The 23,437-nt window shown below is 42.7% G+C and overlaps 2 protein-coding genes across 2 annotated transcripts; one reads left to right on the top strand and one right to left on the bottom strand.

The window, feature by feature from the left end:
* Window positions 1-5,469: 5,469 nt before the first annotated feature.
* Window positions 5,470-8,092, bottom strand: SOCS2 (suppressor of cytokine signaling 2). The gene is made up of 2 exons (XM_040062368.1): window positions 7,948-8,092; window positions 5,470-7,036 (listed from the first exon to the last, which is right to left on the bottom strand). Exons 1-2 carry the CDS (start codon window positions 8,090-8,092, stop codon window positions 6,588-6,590), a joined length of 594 nt encoding a protein of 197 aa, XP_039918302.1. The 3' UTR covers window positions 5,470-6,587.
* Window positions 8,091-22,320, top strand: LOC120752084 (uncharacterized). The gene is made up of 5 exons (XM_040062743.2): window positions 8,091-8,129; window positions 8,213-8,573; window positions 13,327-13,442; window positions 17,615-17,698; window positions 19,222-22,320. Exons 1-5 carry the CDS (start codon window positions 8,091-8,093, stop codon window positions 19,243-19,245), a joined length of 624 nt encoding a protein of 207 aa, XP_039918677.1. The 3' UTR covers window positions 19,246-22,320.
* The last annotated feature ends 1,117 nt before the right edge of the window (window positions 22,321-23,437 follow it).

The raw sequence follows: 23,437 nt of genomic DNA, 5'->3' as shown, positions 1-23,437 counted from the left end.
TTTTGTTCCCTTTCAAAATGAAACCTGCCTGCTAGCTAGTGAAGCATCCTGCAGTAGGCACTGCATCCTCTATCAAGGGAGTTAAAAGAAACCTGAATTTCCAGAAAGCTTCTTACAAGCAGTTCCCTCACAGAAAACACACGTCTGAAGCACTTCAGCTCAGGAGGAGCTGTGCCACATCCACTGCAATCTAGTTAGACAAGGATCTCACTTTCCTATCTTACTTCCTTCTCTCTTTTTAGCAGTGCAGACAAAGATATTGCCCTCATTGCAGCTTAAGTTCCTATCAATGTTATTTGAAGTATAAACCACTTTTCATCCCATGCTGAGAAATTACAGAATGTTGACTCCACCACCCACTTTACAGATGGATAAATTGCAGCTCAGTATTTATTAATGCTCTTCCTACAAAAAATGAACCAGCTCAAAATCCCTTGAACAGTAAGAGTTGATCCACAACTTATTCTGCCCTCCAGATGTGTCAAACAGGGTATGAAAAAAGTAAATGCATGTAATAAGTTGTCCAGAGCAATCTCTCAAATTTGGAGATTCCCCGAGGCAGAGTGTGAGTACAGTGACTAGGTCGAACAGATCCTATTTCAGAGCTGAAACCTAAAGAGATACAATTAAATTGTAACAAAGCATTTTGAAAGGTGATTTTTGCACTTTCAGCTACCAGATTTACAACTATTTTTCATGAAACTCCTGTTATCAAGCCTGATCCAAATAACTTCAAAAGAAGAATTTGCACCGGGCTTTGAATCTTTCCCCATATCTAACATACCTCTGCATTTGCTATTTGTTAACTAACAGTGCACCAGTTTGCGAACCTGAGCTATGAAACATCAATTATAGAACAGTTTGACTGGAATAAAAAAGATTTACTTACCCTTATCAACCCTGCCCTCCAGTGAAAGAAAGTTCAAGACAGAAGCTTTGAATTTGTTTGGGTTTTTTTTTTAGAGTATTTTGTTCTTTGCAGCATTCACCACTGAACTTTTTTCTGGATATTATCTGTTTGAAGTTTTTCATAATAAATCCCAGCTCATTCCTTATGCTAATATAAATAGCTTTTGCTCCAGCATTATATTCCTCCTTAATACTATAGAAAGGAGTGGTACTATTTTGGTATTTCAGTTCCTGGAAAGATAATGGCTCCAATTCTGGAAGAAAACAAAATGAAACACAAGTGCAATCCCTTTTTAAAAATAGCATCTAAGTAGAATAAAATACGCAATTTATCAGGCAGATTAATCAGCATAATTATGGTGATATATTTTTGTATTTCTGTAGACTTTCTCAGAGGCACTGGTTACTTTAAAGCCCTGCAGATAACCTGATTAATGAACACGGTTAATCCCTCTCCTGCCTGGTAAACCTGGCACTGGGACAGACTGAGTTTGCTATAAGCTAATTTTCTTTTTCCTTGAAATTGAGCTATCTGGCCAGACTTTATCTATGTGTGGATTCAAACTGTACTGATACTTGTTATTCCCCTAGACCTTAAATCTCTACTAATACACCTTTCAGCATTGTACTCATCCAGGTGGATAGTTACTTGATACACCTTGTGAGAAGTGCCACCTCTCACAGGAGCTCCTGGCTTTTCCATGTCCTTTCCCTTTAGGCCCTTCTCAGACATGAAAGCCAGACAAGTATTTCCCTCCTTAGAATATTTTCTCATCTTGTTCCTGGCAGCTGTTTCACCTAGCTTGTAGCATGCTCTCTAAGATGGGATGGGGAGCAGTGGTGGTCAGCACCTGAACCAACTCTGCCTCCTCATTCCTTTGGCTGATATTCAGCCTATTGTAGAAACTACCCAATTTTAGCAATACTGTGGCAAATTGCCATGTTGTTGTAAAGCGAGCTCAGACCATGGTGACTGAAGTTATGTGTCAGTGGAATGTTGTTTCCAGGCATTTTCAGTCATGCTAAAGGCTTAGCAAAATACTGAGACCTGCTGAATCTAATGCTAATAGAGAAGCAGTTTTCAGGAGCTAGGCTGAAATACCAAAGCAGCTTGTCATCCCCACTTCTTTTGTGTATACAGAACTAACCAGCTCAGACCTTTCAACTAATTCTACTTATTCTATTTGGAATTTTTTTGGTTTAGATAGTAAAATTTTCATTAATTTCTATATATTTTAAATAAAATTTCTCCTTCAACAGAGTTCTTTTGTTTTTATTGAGAATTAGCAATACAGTTTTTAGAATCTCTCAAGCCATTTTTTTCCTCTAGCAATAAATATGATACTTAGATTTATTTTAATGACTGCAAAGTTGGCAGAAACTTTATTTTACTTTATTTTAAATGACTCTTAGACATGATACCCATGTCTGAAGATATCTCATCCCATTTCCATTATGTGTTTTGGCTTAAGGAGAGAAAAGCCCTCATATCACTTGACTTACTTTCCGCTAGAGCCTAAGATTATAGCCAAAGGAAAAATCAATAGGATTGTTAACACAAATACAAGAAAAAGCTCTCAAATAGAGCATGTAAGTAAATAAAGTTTTTTAAACAATCTTTAACAAGGTAATTTACCTGCAGGAACATTTTGTTAAAAAATGAGAGTTGGCTGAAGTTCAGAAATTGACTCAACTACAGAACTCTGTCCTCCCTGTCATATGTAGATTCTGTTTTCTCAAGGTGATGAGGCTTGGTTTCATTATAGGTGTAAATTCCTCATTGTTGTAAGATATAAAAAAACCCCTCTGCCCCCATATTCTGGTGAACAATTTTTCCTTCTTTTTAATCATTTTATATTGTTTATAAAGAATGTGGTTACATAAAATATAATTAGGACAATACTGACAAGATCAGAGTAAAATAAAATTACTTCTAATGCACTTTGGTTACCTTCTAATGCGCAGTTTGGTTACCTAACCAACCTTGCTTTGTCACCTTCCCACTCTACCCATTCATCTTGTACTCAAACCATTTTCTGTCTCCAGTGATAATACTACCAGCAGGAAGATACCCATACAACTAAAATGCTGCCTAGTTTACACTTCTGCTAGGTTTAGTGTTATACTAGATACTATCACCAATTCAATTTTCCTCGTTCATCTTGCAATTACATTTATTTTGGTTGGGTTTTTTAAGCATTGCCTTTTAGGACTGTAGGATTCTCAGTTTTCCTTTAAGTAAAGTGAAGAGGTTTTCTCACATTCCAGATACAAACTGTAAAATCTGAAACTCCAAGACTCAAAAAAGAAAAACCAAACCAACACATGGGGTGAAAAAAAAGACTTAGGATTAAAGTCCTTTCATTTTTGGTTGACTCATGGGCATTGAACCTGTGAAAATGGCTTTGCTGCACATTCTGTACTAACAATTCAAGATAATATATATATAAGTTAGAAGTAAATTTTATAATCTGAAGGGCCCACAATTTAAAAACTAGTGCTGCAAACAAGCTACAACATCCATAAGCTAAAGAAAAAAAAGGGGAAAAAAAAAAAGAAAAAAAAAAAAGAAAAAAAAAAAAGCACTGAATTTTTTTTAAATGTTTGAACAACATGTCTGAAAATTTTCATGCCTGAAAATTCACAAAGTCTACATGCAAGATCTTTGTTCTGCTGAAATCTAATCATGTTCTATCATCAGATTTTTTGTACCAGAACATTGCTCTGTGCTGCATTAGAAGGAAGCTAAGCTTTCTGCAAGCTATACTGTGGTTTAGTTTTACTAATGCAATGTATCAACCCTAGGACTGGCATCCTAATGAGGACAAGAACTGTGCTTTCATACAAAGAGGACTAGTTCCCCCTCCAGTCTGTTTAAAATATTGTTCACAGCTTCAAGCACACTATAGTTACAGTGCCTGGTTTTCCTCACAGGAACTAATACAAATGATACAAAGTCTAGGTCAATATGCCCAATGTTTGGTGACTTGATTCCACATCACAGTAACTAATCTTTATTAGTTACAAGAATCATCACCTTTCACTTTGCCAGCACTCCTTGTCCTCAGCCTGCCATTTGCCCTTGTTCTTTGCAGAAGTCTTATTAGAAAACACAGCAAGCTTCCCTCCATCTGCCCCTTGTTCCTCAGAGCTTGGCTCTGCTGTGGGGTACACTTGGCCAGCCTGTGACTGCTTACGTAGTCTGCCAGCAGCAAGCCATAAATAATTTCCTATATTTGCAATATAGCAGTCTCATTGCACCCCAAAGCTCCTATCTTCTCAGTCTGCTTGCTCCAGCACCGGTATTAATGATTTTAAACCCCTTGGGATTTATTTTAAAGGTCCTTAGTACAATGTGTTTACCACTGAGACCCCAAGCATATCACCCTGGTTGAAAAGGCACAGTAGTAGACTGTTAACACAGCAGCAGATTAGTGTTTGTGAATGTGATGGAAGTTATTCCATATAGCAGTTCTCTCACCACAGAGTAGAGATAGACAAGAACTATAAGAAAAGATTCATCACAATGAAAAGCATTCCCAGGAACACAGTTTTTTGACAGGCTCTGCTCACAGGAAAAGCTCTTCAGCCTGAGGGTGACAGATCTTAGCAAGACTGATGACAAGAACCGTGTGATTATGACACATACCTAGAATACAAGAGCTCTTTGGGCGTGGGAACCAAAGGGTGGTCACCATATAATGTGAAAAACTTCCAAATACATTTTGGCAGGACATGGGGAAAGTTTTACATCACAATATATTTTGGTTTGTTTTTCAGAAGAAAACTCCTTGAAAACTTGAGTTGAAAATGGGGACAGAAAATTTAAGCCATGGAGGAGAAGAAACCGACCTTTTCCACAGCAAGAACAAGAACATATCAAGTATGTGACATACCAAGGAACCATCCACTCTACCTCAGGTTCTTGGTGCCTTCTTTTTCTCCATGGCTCTGCTACTCATTTCTGCCAGCATTTTACAGACAAAACTGAATGTATAACACTAGGAACTTAGATGCAAGAAATAAGCTGGTCAGTGCCCCAGAGATTATAAGAAGGGACAGAACATCTTGACAGTACAACAGAGCAGTTAAGTCACAAGGAAAATAAGATTATTTTATGTTGTTTCTATTTCAGCCTGGGCAAAGCTAGATTGCAGCAAGTCTTGGTAACCCTCCTTGTTCAAGCACAAGGCTTTGCTTTAATTAACAAATAAGTTAGGGAAATAATTAAAACTATTAATTTATTGACTAAGGATGAGTCGATGTCCTTGTTTCTCTCTTTACTGCTCTCCTATTATTCTCATGCTGTGTATTTGTTCTATTAAATACTTTATGTTTGGGCTGAAGAATGGGTACTGAGGGTCTTAGTTCTCTCTTCCTGTTTGGAAGACTACTATAACAGAAAAAGCAATGTCCTGTGCTAATACCCAACTACAGGAATTCAGCAGGCAGCCTCTAAGCCACTAATCTGAATGTAATCCAGCTATACTTTTGAGCAGCACCACAAAGGCAAAGCAGGGGTATTCATCCTCAGTGTTACATGTGCATTTATCTGAGCATTAGCTGGGAAATGATATAAGTTCCTTTATAAGAGCACTCTTTCCTGAATAGTAGCAAATCCATACATACAAAGATTGGGAGATTGTTGTGCACTTTGATTTACTTTATTGAGTAATCATCTGAGAGCTACAATGGTGATTTGGAAGTTAAAAAATAAAATAAAATAAAATGAAAGAAAGAAAAAGAAAATAAAAAAAGAAGAGAAAGGAAAACCAACCCATTAAAAAAATCCACATCGTATTTCCCCATATTTAGGGAAACAGGCTGAAAAAAAACATTCTACACTGTAGAAGACACATGTAACTGCTGATATTCGTGTTTTGACATTGGAACTGTCTGAAGAAAGTCTGAAGCATATAGTTCTAAAGCCTCAACCAAAAGAGGCTTAATAATAACAATAATAGCATGGATACATCACCACTCTGAAGATGTTAACATGTTAAGGATTCTGGGATACCAGTCTGGTACAATCAGCAATATACTGGGTTCCTGTGAAAGATGTGGCATTTCTTCTTAAGGTCAGCTTTCAGAGAGCTTTGAAAAACAATGTTTCAGACTGAGTACTTACAGTACTCCTTCACTTGCAGAAAAACAGGAGAGTAAAAAAACCCCAAAAACCTGGATACATGATCATTTTTCTGACTGGATTTGATTAGTTGCATAATGTTAGCAAGATTATCACAGTGTGATCTAGTTAAGCTTTTAGGATTATATGAACACCAGCACCAAATTAATCTTGGAATCAGACAACTGAGATACTTGTAAACTCTCATATGTTTCTGACCACTTATGAAGTCTCTCCCTGTCCCACTGCTTCAGTAAGCATTTGATAGTGCAGAATTTTATTGACAAATCAACACAATCTGGACAGATTCCTGGCTTCTCTCTCCTTGCAAGAATAGCATGCCACTTGTCGAACCCCCAGCGATGCAAACTGGGATTATTGTACATAAAGTCTCCCTTTGTAGCATCTGAAATAAGAACCTTTCCCCCAGAACTGCCACTGTTTTGATAGTGAATTCCATGCCGAGTTGTACAACTTGTTACTTAGTTCTTTGGCCAATCTTAAGAATTGAATTCAAAAGTTACTCTGCGTTAGAGGCATTCAGAAAATATATTTATACCTGGTATTGATACTCTTTCAAGTACTCTTTTAGCCTTGTTGGTAATGGCAGCTCCCAGATCTGATTTGTGCTCTTGTTTATAGCTATTCTGCAGCGGTGTTGCAGAGATGGAGCAGATGTATAGAGGGGTTTGTTCAAGTAAAGATGAACTGTTCCATTTGAAGGTGTTTCAGTTCTATCCTTGCACATGAGAACATAGTACTCAATCAAATGCACAACGCTGTTGAACTGTTTAAGTCTAGATCTGACACAAGTGATGGAGTCCAGTCTAAACTTGCCATCTTGATATTCTATACGTAGATTGGTCGGTCCCGCTGATGTTTTTACCGATATAGTCAGTAGATACTCTGAATGCGAACTATCCCTAACCAAAAAGGTCCCTTCAGGGGCATCCTGTAACCTTTCTTTGGCTTCAGCAACAGTCATGTTGCCCCAGTACCATCCTGTTAAAAGATGAGAGAAAGAAGGGATTTGTTTATTCCTGTTTGTTTTAAAAATCTGCTCTGGCTGATATATATACTTCTAGTCACCCATTTCTTTTGTTGTTTGAAAGCTAAAGTCCTGCAGGCACAGTATATTTTTATTTACTATTTAAATTCATTTGGTTTACAATGTGTCTCGTTTGGACAGAGCCTTCCAGCTCACTTTTTATTTTGATATCTATGCATACACAAGCACAAACTTTCCTGCAGCGTCCTGCGGGGCCGACACCGGAGCCGGCGGGCCAGCCCTGCAGTGATAGGGACGCGTTCCGCGGCTCCCCGCCGGGGCCAGCGCTGCGTCCGCAAGGCACAATCCGGCAGCCCGCAGAACGGACGCTTTGGGTAACTGTGAATAGGCTGCTGTTGAAATGAGCTTTGTCTAGCGATCGAAAGCAAAGGGATAAGAAAACAACTTTGGCGAGGTAGCTGCGGTCTTAGCGCGGCTGCGATGAAGAAAAAAAATCCTTTCCCTCCGCCCGCAACCAAGCCCCGCGTCCTGCGGGACCGGCGAGCCCCCGCCGCGCCGGCGAGGGGAGCGCAGGTAAGCGGGGCAGAGGGGATGCGGCGCCGCGGCCGCCCCGGCCGGCGGCAGCGCCCAGCCCTCTCCCGGCCGCAGATCCTAGGCTGCCGCCGGGCCGCGGCGCTGCCGGCGCTTTCGCTTCGGCCGCCGGAGTCCGCGGAAGGTCGGAGTCGTCGCCGCCCCTCTCCGCCGCGGGAACGCGACCCCGCAGCGCCGGGCGGCGATGGCCAGGCATCGTACCGCCGCCCGGTTCCCCTCTCGGCCCGGTGGGGATCGCCGCCGGGCCGCTCTGCCTCCCCCCGATAGCGCCGCCGCCCCGGGCGCTTTCCCCTTCCCGGCCGCCGGGGCTTACCTGCCCGCCGCAGCTCCTCCATAGCCGCGGCCAGCTGCTCCGCCTCACGGCACTCCTCGGCAACGGGCGCCGCCGTCCCGGGGCGCCCCCAGCGCTCCCCGGAGCTCTCCGCGCTCTCCAGGGACTCGGCGGAGCGCAGGGTCATGGGCGGCGGCGGCGGGCGCGGCCCCGCTCGCACGCAGGTCGAGGGCTGCCGGCAGGAGAGGGCTCCGCTCCGCCGCCGCGGGGTTCAGCGCCGCGCTGGGTGCATGGTCCCGGGCCCCAGCCCGGGCGCCTCCTGCGAGCGGAGACAGCGCGGTTAGCGGCGAGCCCCGCGAGAGGCGCTCCCGACGCAGAGCGTGTTTCTGGCGATCCCGCTTCGGAACTTCCCAGCATCCAGAGGAGGGACCCGCGGCGAGAGATCACCTCCCGGCGGAGCGGGGGAGGGACATCTCCTCCCCCCCGCCGCCCAGCCTGTCCCCGGCTCCTCTCCACCGGGTCTCGGCGGAGGCGGCAGCCCGAGAAGGTGGTCTCGTTTTATCGCAAAGGCGAACCCGCTTATGCCCCGCTCCCTCGGCTGGGGCAGGCGAGCCCGGCCGGCACCTCTGAGAGGGAAGAGATCGTGGGGGAGAACCGTGCACGTAAAGGTATGAGAGAGGAGGGGTAACCAGCAGAACGGGACAGAGGTCCCAGCCCTGGTGCCGCCCGGGTTTCACGCTGCGGTGCGTACGGACGGTACGCACGGACGCCTTCCAGTAAGGTCATCCGCAAAGTGGTACCTCTAGGAACAGGAGCCTGGCGTGGGCCATGCTCCTGGGGTGGGAGACCTACTCGCGGGCAGCGGCGTACCACATGCGGGGCGGGTGCGCCGGCAGTGCCGGCTCCGGGTGTTCGCCGGCCGGTTGGGAACAGAAGGGGCAGTACGGTGGAGGACGCACTATAATTAGCGCGGGGCAGGAAATATGCTTTTCCCGCTCCATTAAATGCTGATATTAGGGGGGAAAAAAAAAAAAAAAAATTCTTTCCTCATGGCTGAAGTTAACGGGAGAGTCAAAAAGAGCCTCTTCTCTCCTGGGAGCACCGCCACATCAGGAGCGACACAAAGCCGGGCAGCTTTGTGTAGCAGCGAGGGGGAGCCTAGCCGGCTTGGCCGGAGCGGAGGGACGGGGCTCACGGGGAAGACCGGGAGCCCCCGCCAGTGCTTGCGAACCGGGCGGTCTCTTGCCTGCGGGTGCGCGGCAGCCACCGGGTGAGGGTTATGCTGAGGTGGTTCCTTCCCTAACAAGTTCTGCGGCGGAGCTCAGAAACTTCTCCAAATTAAACTGTAGTGGCAACAGATAGGGTGTTCTGACGGCTTTCTATCCCAACACATGTAGACACACACGGGGGAAGCCCTCGACAAAGTCATCCCCTCCTTTCCCCGCGCAGAAGCTCCCGCCGCCGGCTCGGTGACCGGGCGCAGGTGCGCCTGTCACCGAAGAGGCGGCGGACGTGGGGCCGACGAGCGCAGGTGGAAGCAGCCCTGCCAGCGGTGTCCGGACGCGACCCCTTGTGAAAGAGAGGCTCTGAGAGCGCCTAGTCGCGAAGCGCCGCCGCCACGGGAGTTCGGTGGGGACGGACGGCTTGCGAGGCGGTGGCGGCTGGCTGCAGCCGGGAGTCCCCCGGTCGAGGCGAGGAGCGCCGGAGAAGCCTGCCGCCGGCTGCGGGGAGCCTCCCTCCCGGCGGTCGGCAGCGCTGTACCGGGAGCGGGGCGGCAAGGCTGCCGGCTCTCGAAGCGCAGCGGGGCACCGGGCGGAGGGGGGAGAGGGTAAGGGGACTCACCCGGGCTCGGCGGGAGGGGGCTGGGGCAGCCGCTGCCGCCGCCTGGAGGTGGGGCGATCAGGTTGTTCTGGCTCCCGGCGGCTTCGGGGGGCAGGGGGTACGCAGCACCCGCCGCCGGGGAGAAGAGTCGAGGCTGTGCTGGGGCGGACAGAGGCTGCCGGAGGAAGATGGTGCTCCTGGGGAAACAACACCCTCCGCTGCCCCCCCCCCCCCTCCCCGGCGCGGGCGGTCTGCTCGCCTTTGATTGCGAGGCGAGGGCATCCTGCCCCCGCCGCTCCCCCCTCCCGGGATGGTTACATACAAAGGCTGCTTTCCAGGAACTTTCCAGGAACCGCATCATGTGACAGGACCCGCTCCGGCGCCTCCGCCGCGATCGCGGCCAGCCGGGGCCGCCGCACCGAGCCGCCGCCCCTGTCACGCCGGGGCAGCGGTCGCCGAACGCTGCCCCGCGGCCCCCCCGCCTCCTCCTCCTCCGCCCGCGGAGCCGCGGGCGACGCGCAGGTCAGTGCCCGGGGCTGCGGAGGGACCGGGCCGGCGGGGCCGTGCGGGCCGCCCCGCGGGGCACGGCAGAACCCCTGAGGGAACCAGGCGAGCGCGGGAGCGCAGCCGCCCGTCCCAGGGCCGGAGGGACGCGGGGCGCCCGGCCTGCCCGGCGCCAGCAGCCGCGGGCACCTGAGCGCGGCGGCGGGGCCCGCCCGCGGGGCCGGGAGCGCGTCAGGGGCCGGTGCCAGGAGCTCTCTGCCAGGGACTTGCGGCGGCCGAAGCTCCTGGGACACCCCACCCTGGTCTCCACCCCCCTTCACCCTCCGGCGCTAAATACCTCGTTGCTACAAACAGCCATTGCCCGCCGATGCGCGCGCCGATTTCCTCCCCCTCCCCCCCTTTTAAAATTATTATTATTTCTTTTCTTTTAATAACCACGAAGCTGTTTTTCAGCGTAAAGATGGTTGATTGCGCCGTGGGTGCTGCTCGGTAACCAGCCACCTTTCGCCGCTGCCCCGGCGGCCCCTAGCCGACTTTAGAAAAAGACACACATAGAGGAGGAAAAAAAAAAAAAAAAAAAAAAAAAAAAAAAAAAAGGGGAAACAAAGCAAAAGTAGCCGTAACAGTCTCACCCCAGCCCTTGGCTGCGGGTCAGGGCTCGCTGCAAACTGCATGGGGTTATCTGGGAGGGAGAATTGACGGGAGAAGGATTAAGGGCTGTCTTTGTAAAGATTTCAGGAAAGAACCCCAAACCTATAAAATAGTAAAATATAATATCTTTAAAAATCGGTGCGGGAGTGGGGAGGGAGCCTTTGTTATCAGAGGGGTAAATGAATATGTATTAGGCTGGACTGTCTGGCTGAGAGAGCGGAGCAGCTCCCCTGCACAGAGAAAGCTCCCACACTGAGAGGCTGCCTTGGGTCTCACTCCCCAGTAACGCCTGAAATGCAACGTTTCTTTAAAAAAAAAAAAAAAAAAAAAAAAAAAAAAAGGACTGAGGAAGGATTACAAATCCTGAAGGATTTTGTAACAGTTATTGCTTATAATTCTTAAGCATTAGGGGATAAGAGAATTAATAGTTATCTTAAAAATTAAGTTCTGTATTTAGTAATTAAGTAAATTCATCTGAGAGAAAAAATTCTGCTTTGTTAAGTGAAGTATTGGTCAGTATGATTTCATCTGTTTGTAATGCCTGGGTGCTTTTGAATTTAATTTATTCAGTTTATGAAAAAAAGGTGGTTTTAATCACTGGCAGCAGCACAGATTTAAAATAAGGTCTGAGGAACAAACACGGGCTTTCTTAAGCATTCTCAGAAATGGTTTAAAACAATTTAGGTCTTGAAGGTCATTCTTGTTCCTGTTTTTGTCTGTGAAGTTCAGATAGTCCCAGATCCAGCCTCCAGCGACGGTTGTGGAATCCCCACTAAGGTTTTTCGTTGGATTGATGTGAAGAGGGGAGAGAATAGGTTTGTGCCTCTTGAAATTTAGTTGACAGTGAGATCTTGCAAAAAACCTCCATTACTTTTTCAGAATGGCACCAACTTCACTATGTTCAGAAGAACAATAAAAAATTAATACAGATCTATTTTTATTACTAAAATAATTCTGTATATGTAGGCACAGAGCTTTTGCTAAAAAATATGTTCTTCTGATATCACAATGTTCAAATTAAGGCTATTTCTTTAAAGTTCACTAATGCATCTTGGAGAAAAGGAATATGTCTTGTCTAGATGCAAAGCTGCTTTTTTACAGCTTTGCTGTAGTACTCTTTTCCTATGTTAATTTATTAATGGGATTTTTATGTGGCTAGTATCTCAAGACTTCCTTTGTTTCTGCTGTTTATTCGTCACTTGAAGTCATAATAATTTGTTTCTAAACCCACAGCTGGTTGCTATAAAGGCAGAGGGAGGAAGACCACGATTTATGTGGTGAATGAGAAACAAGAACAGAAGAATGTAATAAATGTTTGTTATTAAAACTTCAGATATTGTTATGAAAAAGGTAGCATAAAAATTAAATAGGCAGTATATCAGCAGGATCTTTCCTAAACAGAGTTCTGTTAGTATTTTTCATGAGAACTTAATGTCTCTTAAAAATAGCACTAAATATCTGATAAACTTACAGGAGTAATGAAATTCAAACTTAAAAACTGCAAATCGATCTTTAAATGACAATACTGGCACCTCATAAGAGTGTTCTGGTTTATAGTTACCTTTATTCTCTGGCTTGAGACATCTGAAAGTGCTATAAGCTCGGTGGAGTACATTTATATTTCACTGTTTCTTTCAATAATGTTAGTTGCTCTTTTTCTCCTCTGTCTGCATAAGTCTTCCATACAGTCACAGGAGAGAAAAGAAATAGTTGTAAGGGTAAGAAAAGGTGACTAAATTAAATTACTTTAAATTACTTATGGGGAGTATGTAGTGCATGAAACTACTTAAAGCTACTTTTTACTCTTACTTTTTCTTTGGCACTGGGATATTTAATAGAGGTTTGGTCTGCCTGAAGGGTTTTGCTTTATAAAAATCAGAACTGAGTAGGAGAAAGATGTGAAATGGTAAAAGAGAAAAGAAGGAGCAGACTCAGAAAACTTAGCTTTCCATCATAAAAACAAACTAGGGTTTTTTAATCTACCACGTAACAAACAATAATTCTTCTAAACAGTCAGTAATACAAAAACTATAAAGTGGGGATTTAAAATTTTTATGTACTATTCAAACCAAATGCTTTATTTATTTTTAATTTGCATGTTTTGGGGTAGCAATTCTAGAACAAATATTGCTGTACATATACAAATACGAATGCTTCTGAGCCAGTTTTAGAGGCATATCATACCAATAGAGGCAAAAGGCACAAACTTAAGCAATCCCTATTTTTTTTCCTGATACTTCCTACTATTCATGAATGTTGGTTCTGACTGTATATCATCTATATAGCAGATATTTTTAATCATGTTTTATATTACTAGTGAAAATACGAACATTAAGAGTTTTTGAAAATCATAAGCACAGTATATTGTTTCTGACGATTTCAAGTGCATATGCTCAAGACAGTGAAGGATGAGTGAATTTATTTTATTTTTTTTTTTTCCTTCAGGAAAAAATCCCTTTCATGACCAAGGAAGGAGGCAACCATGTTTTTACAGTCCTGCAAAGCGCCTGTTGCTAGAAATTATTTTCACTTTGTTCCTGAAAAGTATGCCAAGTTTACTGGTGAGCTAGTATGCTGATTTATTTATATAATATGATGTGAGCAGAGGGGGGGTAATGTGTTTTTGACTCAGCTGATTTTGCTAAATTTGCTCTGATTCATTGAAAAGATTTACTGAATTACTAAGATAGATTTACCTTGCAACCTGGAAGAATACAAGGGGCCTTTCCTTGCTCTCTTCATCCTTAACTTCCTATAGATGCAGTGCGGAATATCCATTATCCATGGCATACCATTTGGTCAGTTAAAATCCCCTCCAGTTTAAAGGACAGCTATTGCATATCACATATATGTACTTACTGACCATATTTGGACAACTGTTTACCTGAACTAGTCTGAATAACAGTGTACAGCTGCCACAGTTTCTCTCTGTGCTGGGATTACAGTCTGGTTCTTAAGCAGAGAAATATGAATATTGAGCCTTTAGCTCCAGCAAATTGGAATGAGTTAATTGTAACACCACAGCACGAACAAGGTCTGCAATGTGAACTCAGAGGAATTCTCTCTTAGCAGTTAGGAGAAAGGTTTGCTTATTTCACAAAGAGTTCCTAAAACATAATAAATAAAACACAGAGAAAACAAATATTTTAGTATATGGGATCACCCTGCTCTTTCCAGCTGCCTGAGGAACAGAATGTTATGATGAACTAGATTAGGATTTATACCGAACAGTTTTACTCTTTACCAGCTGCCACCTTATTTCCTGCCATTTTTATCTATTTACGTGTGAATGCTTTGCCTTTCTTGATAATATACAATTGATAAAGGAGAATAACAAAATAATTCAGTGAATAATTTTTATGAATCAGGGGTGCTCTAAAAGGAAACCAGTGCTTGTAATTTACAAGCATCAAAAGTTGGCACCAAGAGAGTAAATACTTTGAAATAACCTCCAAATTCTTTTCTTTCAGAGAAAATTGATAAAAAGAAGGATCATTCCCTTTGGTTCAGTGGATAGGTAGACAGATAATCGCTGACAAACATGAAACTGACTATAAAAAGGTGGCATTTAAGTTCACCTCTCATCTCATCTCATCCTGTGCTATCCACTATCTAAAAGTAAAGGCCTAAACTGCATTGAGTAAGAAGTTACCTAGACACTTGGGATCTTCAATGAAAATAATTAAATATAGTGCTTGCTTAGTTTCTCCAATTTACTATTTACAGTTTAAGGTTAAACCAAAATAACATAAAAATACTTTGGTTAGGCATGTAAAGGAAAAGTAGATCATAGGACACAGGATACTAATTAAAAAGAAAAAAATTATACAGCAGTTTTTACTTTATGCTATGTTAGGCTTCTTTTTAAACAGCAGAATTCTGTCTATCACTATGTTATTTTGTGAATTATCGAGTTTCATTCTGACTAAAACTAGCTAAATATTGCTGCAAGTTACTGGAGAATAAGTTGTAAATATACATGCTTTGATAACATTTTCTTCCCGTTCGTGCTTCCTTCTCGTGAGCATGGTAGAAAAAAAGGACTGGTGGAAAGGACCATTTGTGATACAGTCTTTTCAAACAACTACTAGCAGAATATTTGATATGGATTTTAATATTCAGATTATTGCATAAAATGCTGTGACTGTAGTATTTATTAACCTTGGGTTTTTTTGGCTGAGAAAGAGCATATAGGTGTATATATGCACTACACCTACACTCACACAGGTTCAGAATGATGCTCATTGAAGTTTTGGATTTCTCAGAGAAACATACATTCTTGGGTTTTTGGTGGTTTTTTTTTGTTTGTTTGTTTGGTTTTTTTTTTTAATCCTAGAGATAGCACAACTGAAAGCACTGTGAAATCTTGCATTCTTGTCCTAGATGCTGCCAGAAAAAACAAGCCTTTTATGCTTGAGGAGGCTTGAGATGTTTTTCTGCCAGTTGTAAGTCCTACGCCTCAAAGTAAAAGAGAGCAAGTAATGTCTGTAAAAAAAGTTTTCCTGACAGACATCATGAAGGCAGGTCTACTATGCTTTGCCAATCCATAAGTAATAAAGTTTCTTTGTTGGCAGAGAATCAGTTTTGAAACTAAGAAGGAAAACTAAAACAGGTGGTACAGTGGCTATCTCTAAAGGGGGGATTTTTGAGTGAAAAGTTAAGTGAAGTGGAAACTGGGTTATGTGTATCAGGATAAATGGCCTCCCATCAGAAAAAGATTAATTTTAAATCATTGTTCTAGTTCTTACATTAAGGATAGTTTAATTCACCCAGAGCTATTTGGCCTTGAGGATGAATTCCTACAATTAAGTGTTTATGATTGAAAGTGCTGCCATGGAGAGCAGACAAATATCATTTTAGGAGTACTGTGAATCATTAAATGAGTTGTAGAACCTTTTTCTGGGCATGAGCCACTTTTAAATTTCAGGCTAAGGCTACAGTAGACTTCAGCATAAGGCCTGATGTGTTGCTGTACTTAAGAGTTTGAATAACAGGATAATAAACATTTACTAATATATTTATATAACTTTAAACTTCTTACAGTTAATTGAAAATACGTTGCCTGTTGTACGTGAATCTGCTGCTGGGCTCAATTAATTTTTTTCAGATTAGTACATTATTGTTAGTGTCAGGTAATGAACTTAACCTGCCTCTGACTTGTTGGCTTCTTTTGGCTCAAGATAGGCATGGGTGCTTTCCCTGCTTCAGTATAAAGAGAGGCTGGATGTAGAATATCATACAAACCCGGACAGAAAACAGAGCTAGCTGCCAACTACCTTCTCTCTGTTTGTCAGGATTAGTGCTTGCTTTTTGTCAGGATGACATCGTCCTGTATCTGATTGGCATACTGGGAGGATGTAAACTGAAATAGTGGCCAGACAGGCTGCCAGTTTTTAGGCTCAGGAGAGGAAACAGACATAGGGCTACTCTTTCTAGTTAAGGAAAGAGCATTGGTCCACAGCTCGCCTTTTCTTGGCACAGCCTGTCCCTTCCCAGAATCGCTTGCTCCTCCTGTAAGCAGTTTTCCCAGGTATGTGGAAATTAAAGCTCAAACAGCAGTAGATAAAATTGGACAGGCTTCTTGAAGCAGTATCTCCCCCTGTACTGTACCCAAAACCATTCTGTGGCTCTGACAGAGCTCTGCCTGCAGCAGGGAAGAGAAATTAACTCATGCATCTCCTCCTTAACAACTTCAGCTTTCAGACTGGTGTTTTAAGAACAACCTCAGTTTCAGTGTGGCTCAAAACTGCCATCGACCAGGAGCAGCCTCGTGAGCTGTTTGGTCATGAGGTGGCAATTCTGTCCTGAGGTGGGGTGAACTGACAGCTTGGGGGGAGAGTAACAAGTCCTTCAGCCATCTGATTTTCATCTCTTACCATACGTGACTTGAAGTCCTTAGATGCCCTCTACTGCCATATACCAGAATTAACAGATGGCTCTGTGTAACCAAATTCAGATTTGCTTAAGTTTGTTATTATGTCTGTCTTTATAAATGAACAGAAGAGGGAGAATAATATCCATAATTATTAGAAAATATGTAAAACATTTCATAAAGTGCAAGTTTGGGCTAGACATATTTTCTGACTTTCAGTGCCATTGCCCTATATTTCAAAATTTAACACTAATTTTAGTAGTCTCTTCAGAGCTCATTTCTCTGATAAGTTATCCTTCTGTGAATAAATGTGATCTGGAAAGATGCCTGAGGCCCAGCAGAATTTTTCTCCAGCATTTCATGCCACATGATGCTAGACAGAAGGAAGCTGCAAAACTTTGTGCTGTAGATCAGGCTTTGTCCTGGTGAGGAAGGAAAGGATGCATTTAGCCATCAGACATATCGTTTGTGTAAGACAGAACAGCAGGTAAGAGTGTACCTAAAATGGAAGAAGAATGAAATTTCTGTCCCACCTTTGCCTGTGTTATGACAGGTTTTGTGTGCTCGCAGGTACAAAGCAATCCTAAGTCAAACAGAACTAATCTTGGAGAAAATCACTTCCCAGGCTCTTAAGAATCAAGTGGCTCCGTGGTGCTTGAGCTTTAGTTGTGTTGGGTATGTCCACTCCTTTCCTTCTATAAGGAAAAGCCAACAGAACAATCCCACCTTTAATTCTCTCTCCCAGGTTCCTATCGCTGATTTGACTGAATGGGTTTGGTCCAAATTAGCAGCCATATTTTGTGTACATTTTTAAACATGCCTTACCTTTCCTGAGGAGAGTATTATTTCTTTCTACTCTAGGTATTTGCTGGTGATGTTACATATAGAATGAGGTGTGGCAGGAGGGAACATGAGCTTTCTGGTGACAGCAGGGACCTGCTCCAGGTAAAGAGAGGACATGCAGGAGGGCAGGGCCTCTGCCACGCCAGTAAAAACTTGAGTTCATGAAGGGTGCAACTTTAACATGGTGCTTTCTTTTCCCTCCAGCACAGTCCTCTACTTTCAGATACACTGGTCTAGAATATGCTGCGTACATTTTTCAGGAGTTTTTATGATTTTTCCAGAACATAATCTCAAACTACCACAAGCCCATAGCAAAATCTTATTGTGAATGGGGGCTTTGCTCTGGGAGACTATTTTTGAAAATGCCAGGTTATCAGTTAGCCTTTGCATAAAAGCTGAAACATGAATTTGTTCATATGCCTTTGTTTCAGCATATTCATTCCTTCAACCTCTCCCCCAATTTTCTCCAAGAAATACATAGAGCTCTTCAAGTTCTCCTGGCAGATGGGCTATATGTTATGGTGGCGAACCTGGAAAGCTTTACCAGTTTATACCACTCAACAGTGGGGTTCATTGCATGTATTTTTATTAGATCCCCATTTCCCCAATTCCTTTAAGGGCATTTCAATCTTTCAGTGGCTTTTTTCTTCCCCCATCCATCAGGGAATGAAATCATGTGTCTGCAGAATGTAAATAACAGCTGTTTCTACTCAGTTTGCATTTATATGCTTAGCACTTTAAAATAGCTTATTTCTAGAGGCTTTCACAATCTATTGAAATTTTTTTCTTAGTCAGAGGTACTAGTAAGGTGTTAATGAAGTGTCTTTGGTCTGGCTGATCAAAAAGAGCAGCAACAGCAATGAAATTCCTCAAATGACTGATCAGTTATGCTTCTGAGTTACACTTCAGCAATCGACTGAAGTGTATCTTTTAATCTCCTTGGGCATTTTAAGATCAGTTCCTTGGGCTGTTCCAACTGCTCTAAGGGGGCAAAATATGTCAGGTAAGGAGATTAATGGTTAAAAAAAATCTGTGCTGAACTGGTAGTGCATTTCCAGCAAAATTAATTTATCATACAAGTACAGCTGAACTTGTATGGAAAAAAAAAATAACCAAAACCAGCACCTGGCAAGGTATTTTCAAGGGATCAGTTTATTTGCCAGTGTCGCAGATCTCTGAATAAACAAACCCTTTATGCCCTGAGAACAACTGAAAAACAGCTCTTTGTTTTTTATACTACTATTTTTTCTTGTTGATGTTTCATGAACTCTAAAGAGGATACACTTTTTTTTTTTTTTTTTTAAATAATGCCTAAATGAAGATTTTAAGAATTATGTTCAAGTACTATGGGTTTTTTTCCTCCAGAAATCTTCGGAAGCCTTTCACCTCATTATTTTGCTAAGTGTCTCAACTTGAACCATTTCTTCAGATTTCTTTGATCCTCTGAAGACTGAAAATTACAGAGTAATGACATTTAGTGACCTTTGGTATGGTTCATTTACTCCAATGTTGATGCATAAGAAGATGCTTGCTCCTAAATCCAGATTTTGTTTGGTGTTACAGAAATGCACTTTCTTCCCTGTATGTCTGTTTACTCAGAAGAAAAAATACTTTTATTTTTACAGAAGTCTCAACTGGGGCATCTCTGAACTGGAGACTCGGGACCAGCGACTGAAATGGTTTAGAAAAGACTAATTATGTGTGTGAGTTGCTGTATGTATAAGCCTGTGCCAGACTCATTCAGACTCGTTACCCTGAACAGACAAAGGTAATCTAAGATCAGGTCATCTCTAAAAATGCTGTGGGTTCACACTAGTTGATTTCAGAGGGCAAGCTTGTATTTCTAAATTTAAAAAAAGTCCCTGATGTCAAGAAGGACTTATACTGGGAACGTAAGAGGAATATATATGGCTTATATTCACAATAGCTGGGCTAGTTCCCTCTAGAGCAGACTCCCACGCTCACATCCCACAGTCCTCCTTGGACTCTTTCTGGTGCCCCTCTAGACGCAACATGCAATTCTGATTTTTCTGTGTTATCTTTCCGTTTGAATTTTGTGAAATGATGTAAAACTGTCCTGCAGCCTGTGAGAAGGATGCTTTCCTAGAATCAAAGTGATGGTACGTGTTCTGTGTTTTGGGATGCAGTAAGGTTTGAGGGTGCAGCCAGCTTGGGTGGTTCAGAAGACCATGTCTTGTGAAGTCAAGCAAGAAGTGACCTTGGGAGTGGTGCTTGGTGCTGTCCCTGCAGCACTGGGAAGCCATTGCTTTCAGAAGGGCTTGTGGAACAGGGGGAGGCAATGATGAGGTGTGGGAGCAGCAGCAGAGTTCTGAGCTTGCTCCCAGACTGCCACAGCAACAAGTGCCAAGAGGGATCCTGAACATCTCCCTGCTGCCAGCGCCACCTTGGGTGTGGTAAAGCCCAAGGTCCCAGCTTCACCTGCCAGAGTTGCACAGGTATTTTCACTGCAGAAAAAATGCAGCACTGTTAAAGAAATACAAGGCTTTTCCTGCATAATTTGCACGAAGTCATGAGTTAAAACCTTGGTTGTATTGAAACAAAATACTCACCCAGTTCTAACAGTTCAAGCTTTTTTCCCTGGACTGGACAAGGCCTGACTAAGCACTGTGCAGGTACGAACTGCTGCTGCTCTTCTCTTCACAGGCCACTGTGTCACCTTTCAACCTTACCAGTGGCCTCTTTGGGCTCACTTCAAATCCTTCTCCAACAAATACGGCCATAAAAAGTCAGTGAACTGTAACCCCATGCAGCCAACACACAGCACACTTCTTTCAGTATTTTAATACAAATATATGCTCTAGAAAGGGAATTTCTCTGTCATTTTTCTTACCTCTGCTTATGGTGAATGTCCCATGAATTTTTTTTGTTCTGTATTTCTACTCTGGATAGGATATCCTTTTTTCTTAATCTAGTTCTAAATTTTGTGGAACTCGCTACCACTGTTACTCCATCACTAATGCCAGGATTTTAACTGTAGGAAAAATGGCATGGGGGAAAAGGGAACTCTGTAAACACCTACTCTTGGAAAATAAAAAATGAACCCATACTGAAACGAGTCAGTATTAAAAATTACAAAATAAATTTTAAAAAGGATATGAAGCCTTATGTTACTTATACCAACTGACCAAATGTTAACTGATTAAGGGTCAAGGAAATATTTTTCCTAGCATTTGTTTATTACTCAATAGAAATCATCGGTTTGGTTTAACAAAAGCAAAGGCGAAGACCACTCCTGCAGCACAGATCTGATGCAGTGTAACTCCTATAGACGCTGACTTTAGAAAAACAGTACTTAGCATATAATTTTTTTTTAAACAAATCAAACATATTTGAATGAGAAACTAGCACTGTTTAAGACAAGAAACTTCAGGAGTGTTTAAAAAACTTGGTGGTAATGACTAGGAGTGTTTAAGAAACACTAATCTTTGCATGAAACTATTAAGCTCTGTTTTGTTACCATTAGTCAGTAGGAAATACATGCTTGTACAGGAAGGTCATGCTTCAATAGTTTAATCTCTTACTTAGGTTAATTTTTATTCAGCATGGTAATGGCTTAGTGCAATAACTTTTCACTGTTCATTTAATTTTTCTCTGTAAATTTTATGGTCTACATTTTGTTAGTTTTAGCAGAAGAGATGTTAAAAAACAGTTCTTGCAGATTTTTTTTTTAAATCATCTCACATTTTGCTGGTCGGGAGATCCTTTTGCTGAGGAATTAAACTTTAGTAGCAGTCAAAACCGGTCTTATTTAAAAAGGTAAACTGCCTCTGACCTGACACTGTTTTTCATCTTGACAAGCAGTAAAGCTGAATATAAGCACAACTTTTTTCTGTATTTATGTTTCATAAAGATCAGTTGGCAAAGCTTCCTTAGTTCTATTGGCTGTGCCAACATCTTGTGTTGTCTCTCTACACAACGAAAAACTTTGTGATACATTGATTATCACTTCTCACCTAGATCATGACCCTTAATAAAGTGGCATGCCAGGCCATAAACTTCTACTCCTCCTGAAGCCATGAGATGCAAAATTGCTGACCAAACATGCTATTTAGTTCATGCAGTTTCCACATACCACCCACTGTCTGATCTGCAGTGTTCCGACAGCTGTAGTTATACACAGTGAACTAACATTCTGTATCACTTGTATTTAAAGTTTCAGATAATTCCGTCCAAATTTCCCAGTAAATCATAATTTATCATGTTTGTTTTTGTAGAAGTACCTAAAGATAACAGTTGAAATCAGACTCATTTTATAAGAGGTGCCAGAAAGATACACAGCTAACTATCTTATTTCTCCAAACAGATTATTTTTTGTATAAGAGAGTTGATTAAATACAAGATTTAAATCCCATACACAGTGTACATTTGCAAATTGTGTGTGAATTACTCTATATAGAAAACCAAGAGCTCCTATATAGAGACTACTTGAAGGCTAGCAGAAACACCAAAAATATTTTTATCTGAATTTTAAGAATATTTTGCCTAGATGCGCTCCTAAATTTAAAGGGGGGAAAAAAAAAACAAAGAGAGAGAGAGAGAGAGAGAGAGAGAAAGGCCCCAATATAGACATCTGAATCTCATCTTCATCCTCCTTTCACAGAAAAAGAAAACGCACCTCTAGAGAACAATTGTGTGACATATTCTGGACAATAAAACATTAAAATAAGATCAACAGCCTTGTGCATGTACTTTTTCTCTACTGACTCACAGTAAGGGGAGCCTGTGAAGATTAACTCAGGTTTAGATGTCTAATTAGTCTAATTGGAGATAACCCCAACTTTTATGCATTGAAGGTACGCCATTTGTTCCTTTATACTGGTGACTAGCGGGTTTGCTCTAGGTCAATTTTGTTATATTGTAGCATTAAAGTAAATTATACAGATGAGGAATGCAGTCCACATCTATTTGATCTCTCTCCATTTAATAACTTTGTACTGGCTTTGAGGATGGAATAAGCATGTGAGAAATTACAGCAGAGAAGCTTCTAAAATTCATAAACACTGGAGTAACTGAGAAATGCAGTGCTGGCTTTAACGAGCAGTCAGTACTTTGACTTCTAATGATCTGCCACAACGATTTATTGTCGTACAACAGAATTTGGACACGACAGATGAAGTTCAGACCTATTACAACAGCAGCAAGAGTGAAGTTTCCTATAGAACTTAATAGCTGGAGGGGTGAGGAGGGAGGGAAGGATGGGTGGGCAGGTGGGTAACTGCTGCCTCCACTGTAGTCATGGGGAAGTGAAACAAAGCCACGACACTTGTCACATGGGTCCCATTACTGCCCCACCGTCGACTCATTTTGTCCCTAGACCGGGATGATGGAGCTTTTCTTTGTCTCTGAGACACCTACAAAAGCTAAAGCAAACAGGCAAAAAACCTTTGACCCTTGAAATCCAAGCCCTTTGGGAGGTGTCGGGAGCTCCTTTCCCCGCACTACTCCCGAGTGTCACTAACGCAGCACCCAGGCCGCCCGGGGTTCCCGCAGAGCCCTGTGCGGTGCTGCCTCCCGGCGGTACCAGGACTGCCTGCGCAGCAGCGCCCGCGGCGCGCACCCACGGAAAAAAACGTCTTGAAAGCATCCGTTTTGTTTCAATCTGGGGTAATTAGAGAAGGGAAAGGAAATGCTTTTCACCGAGGCACCAAGATTAATTGAACTGAGGTCCGAACTCCTGTTCGGGAGCACTGGAACAGGCTGGCTAAGGAGGTTGTGGAGTTTTCTCCTCTGTAGTCATTCTAAATGGCTGTGTTCCTGTCACCTGCTGCAGGTGACTCTGCGTTAGCAAAAGCATTAGACAACATGAGCTCAAGAGGTTCC

The sequence above is a fragment of the Hirundo rustica genome, chromosome 4 (assembly GCF_015227805.2).
Source record: "Hirundo rustica isolate bHirRus1 chromosome 4, bHirRus1.pri.v3, whole genome shotgun sequence".
Classification (NCBI taxonomy): Eukaryota; Metazoa; Chordata; class Aves; order Passeriformes; family Hirundinidae; genus Hirundo; species Hirundo rustica.
This window is presented reverse-complemented; position numbering and strand designations above follow the sequence as displayed.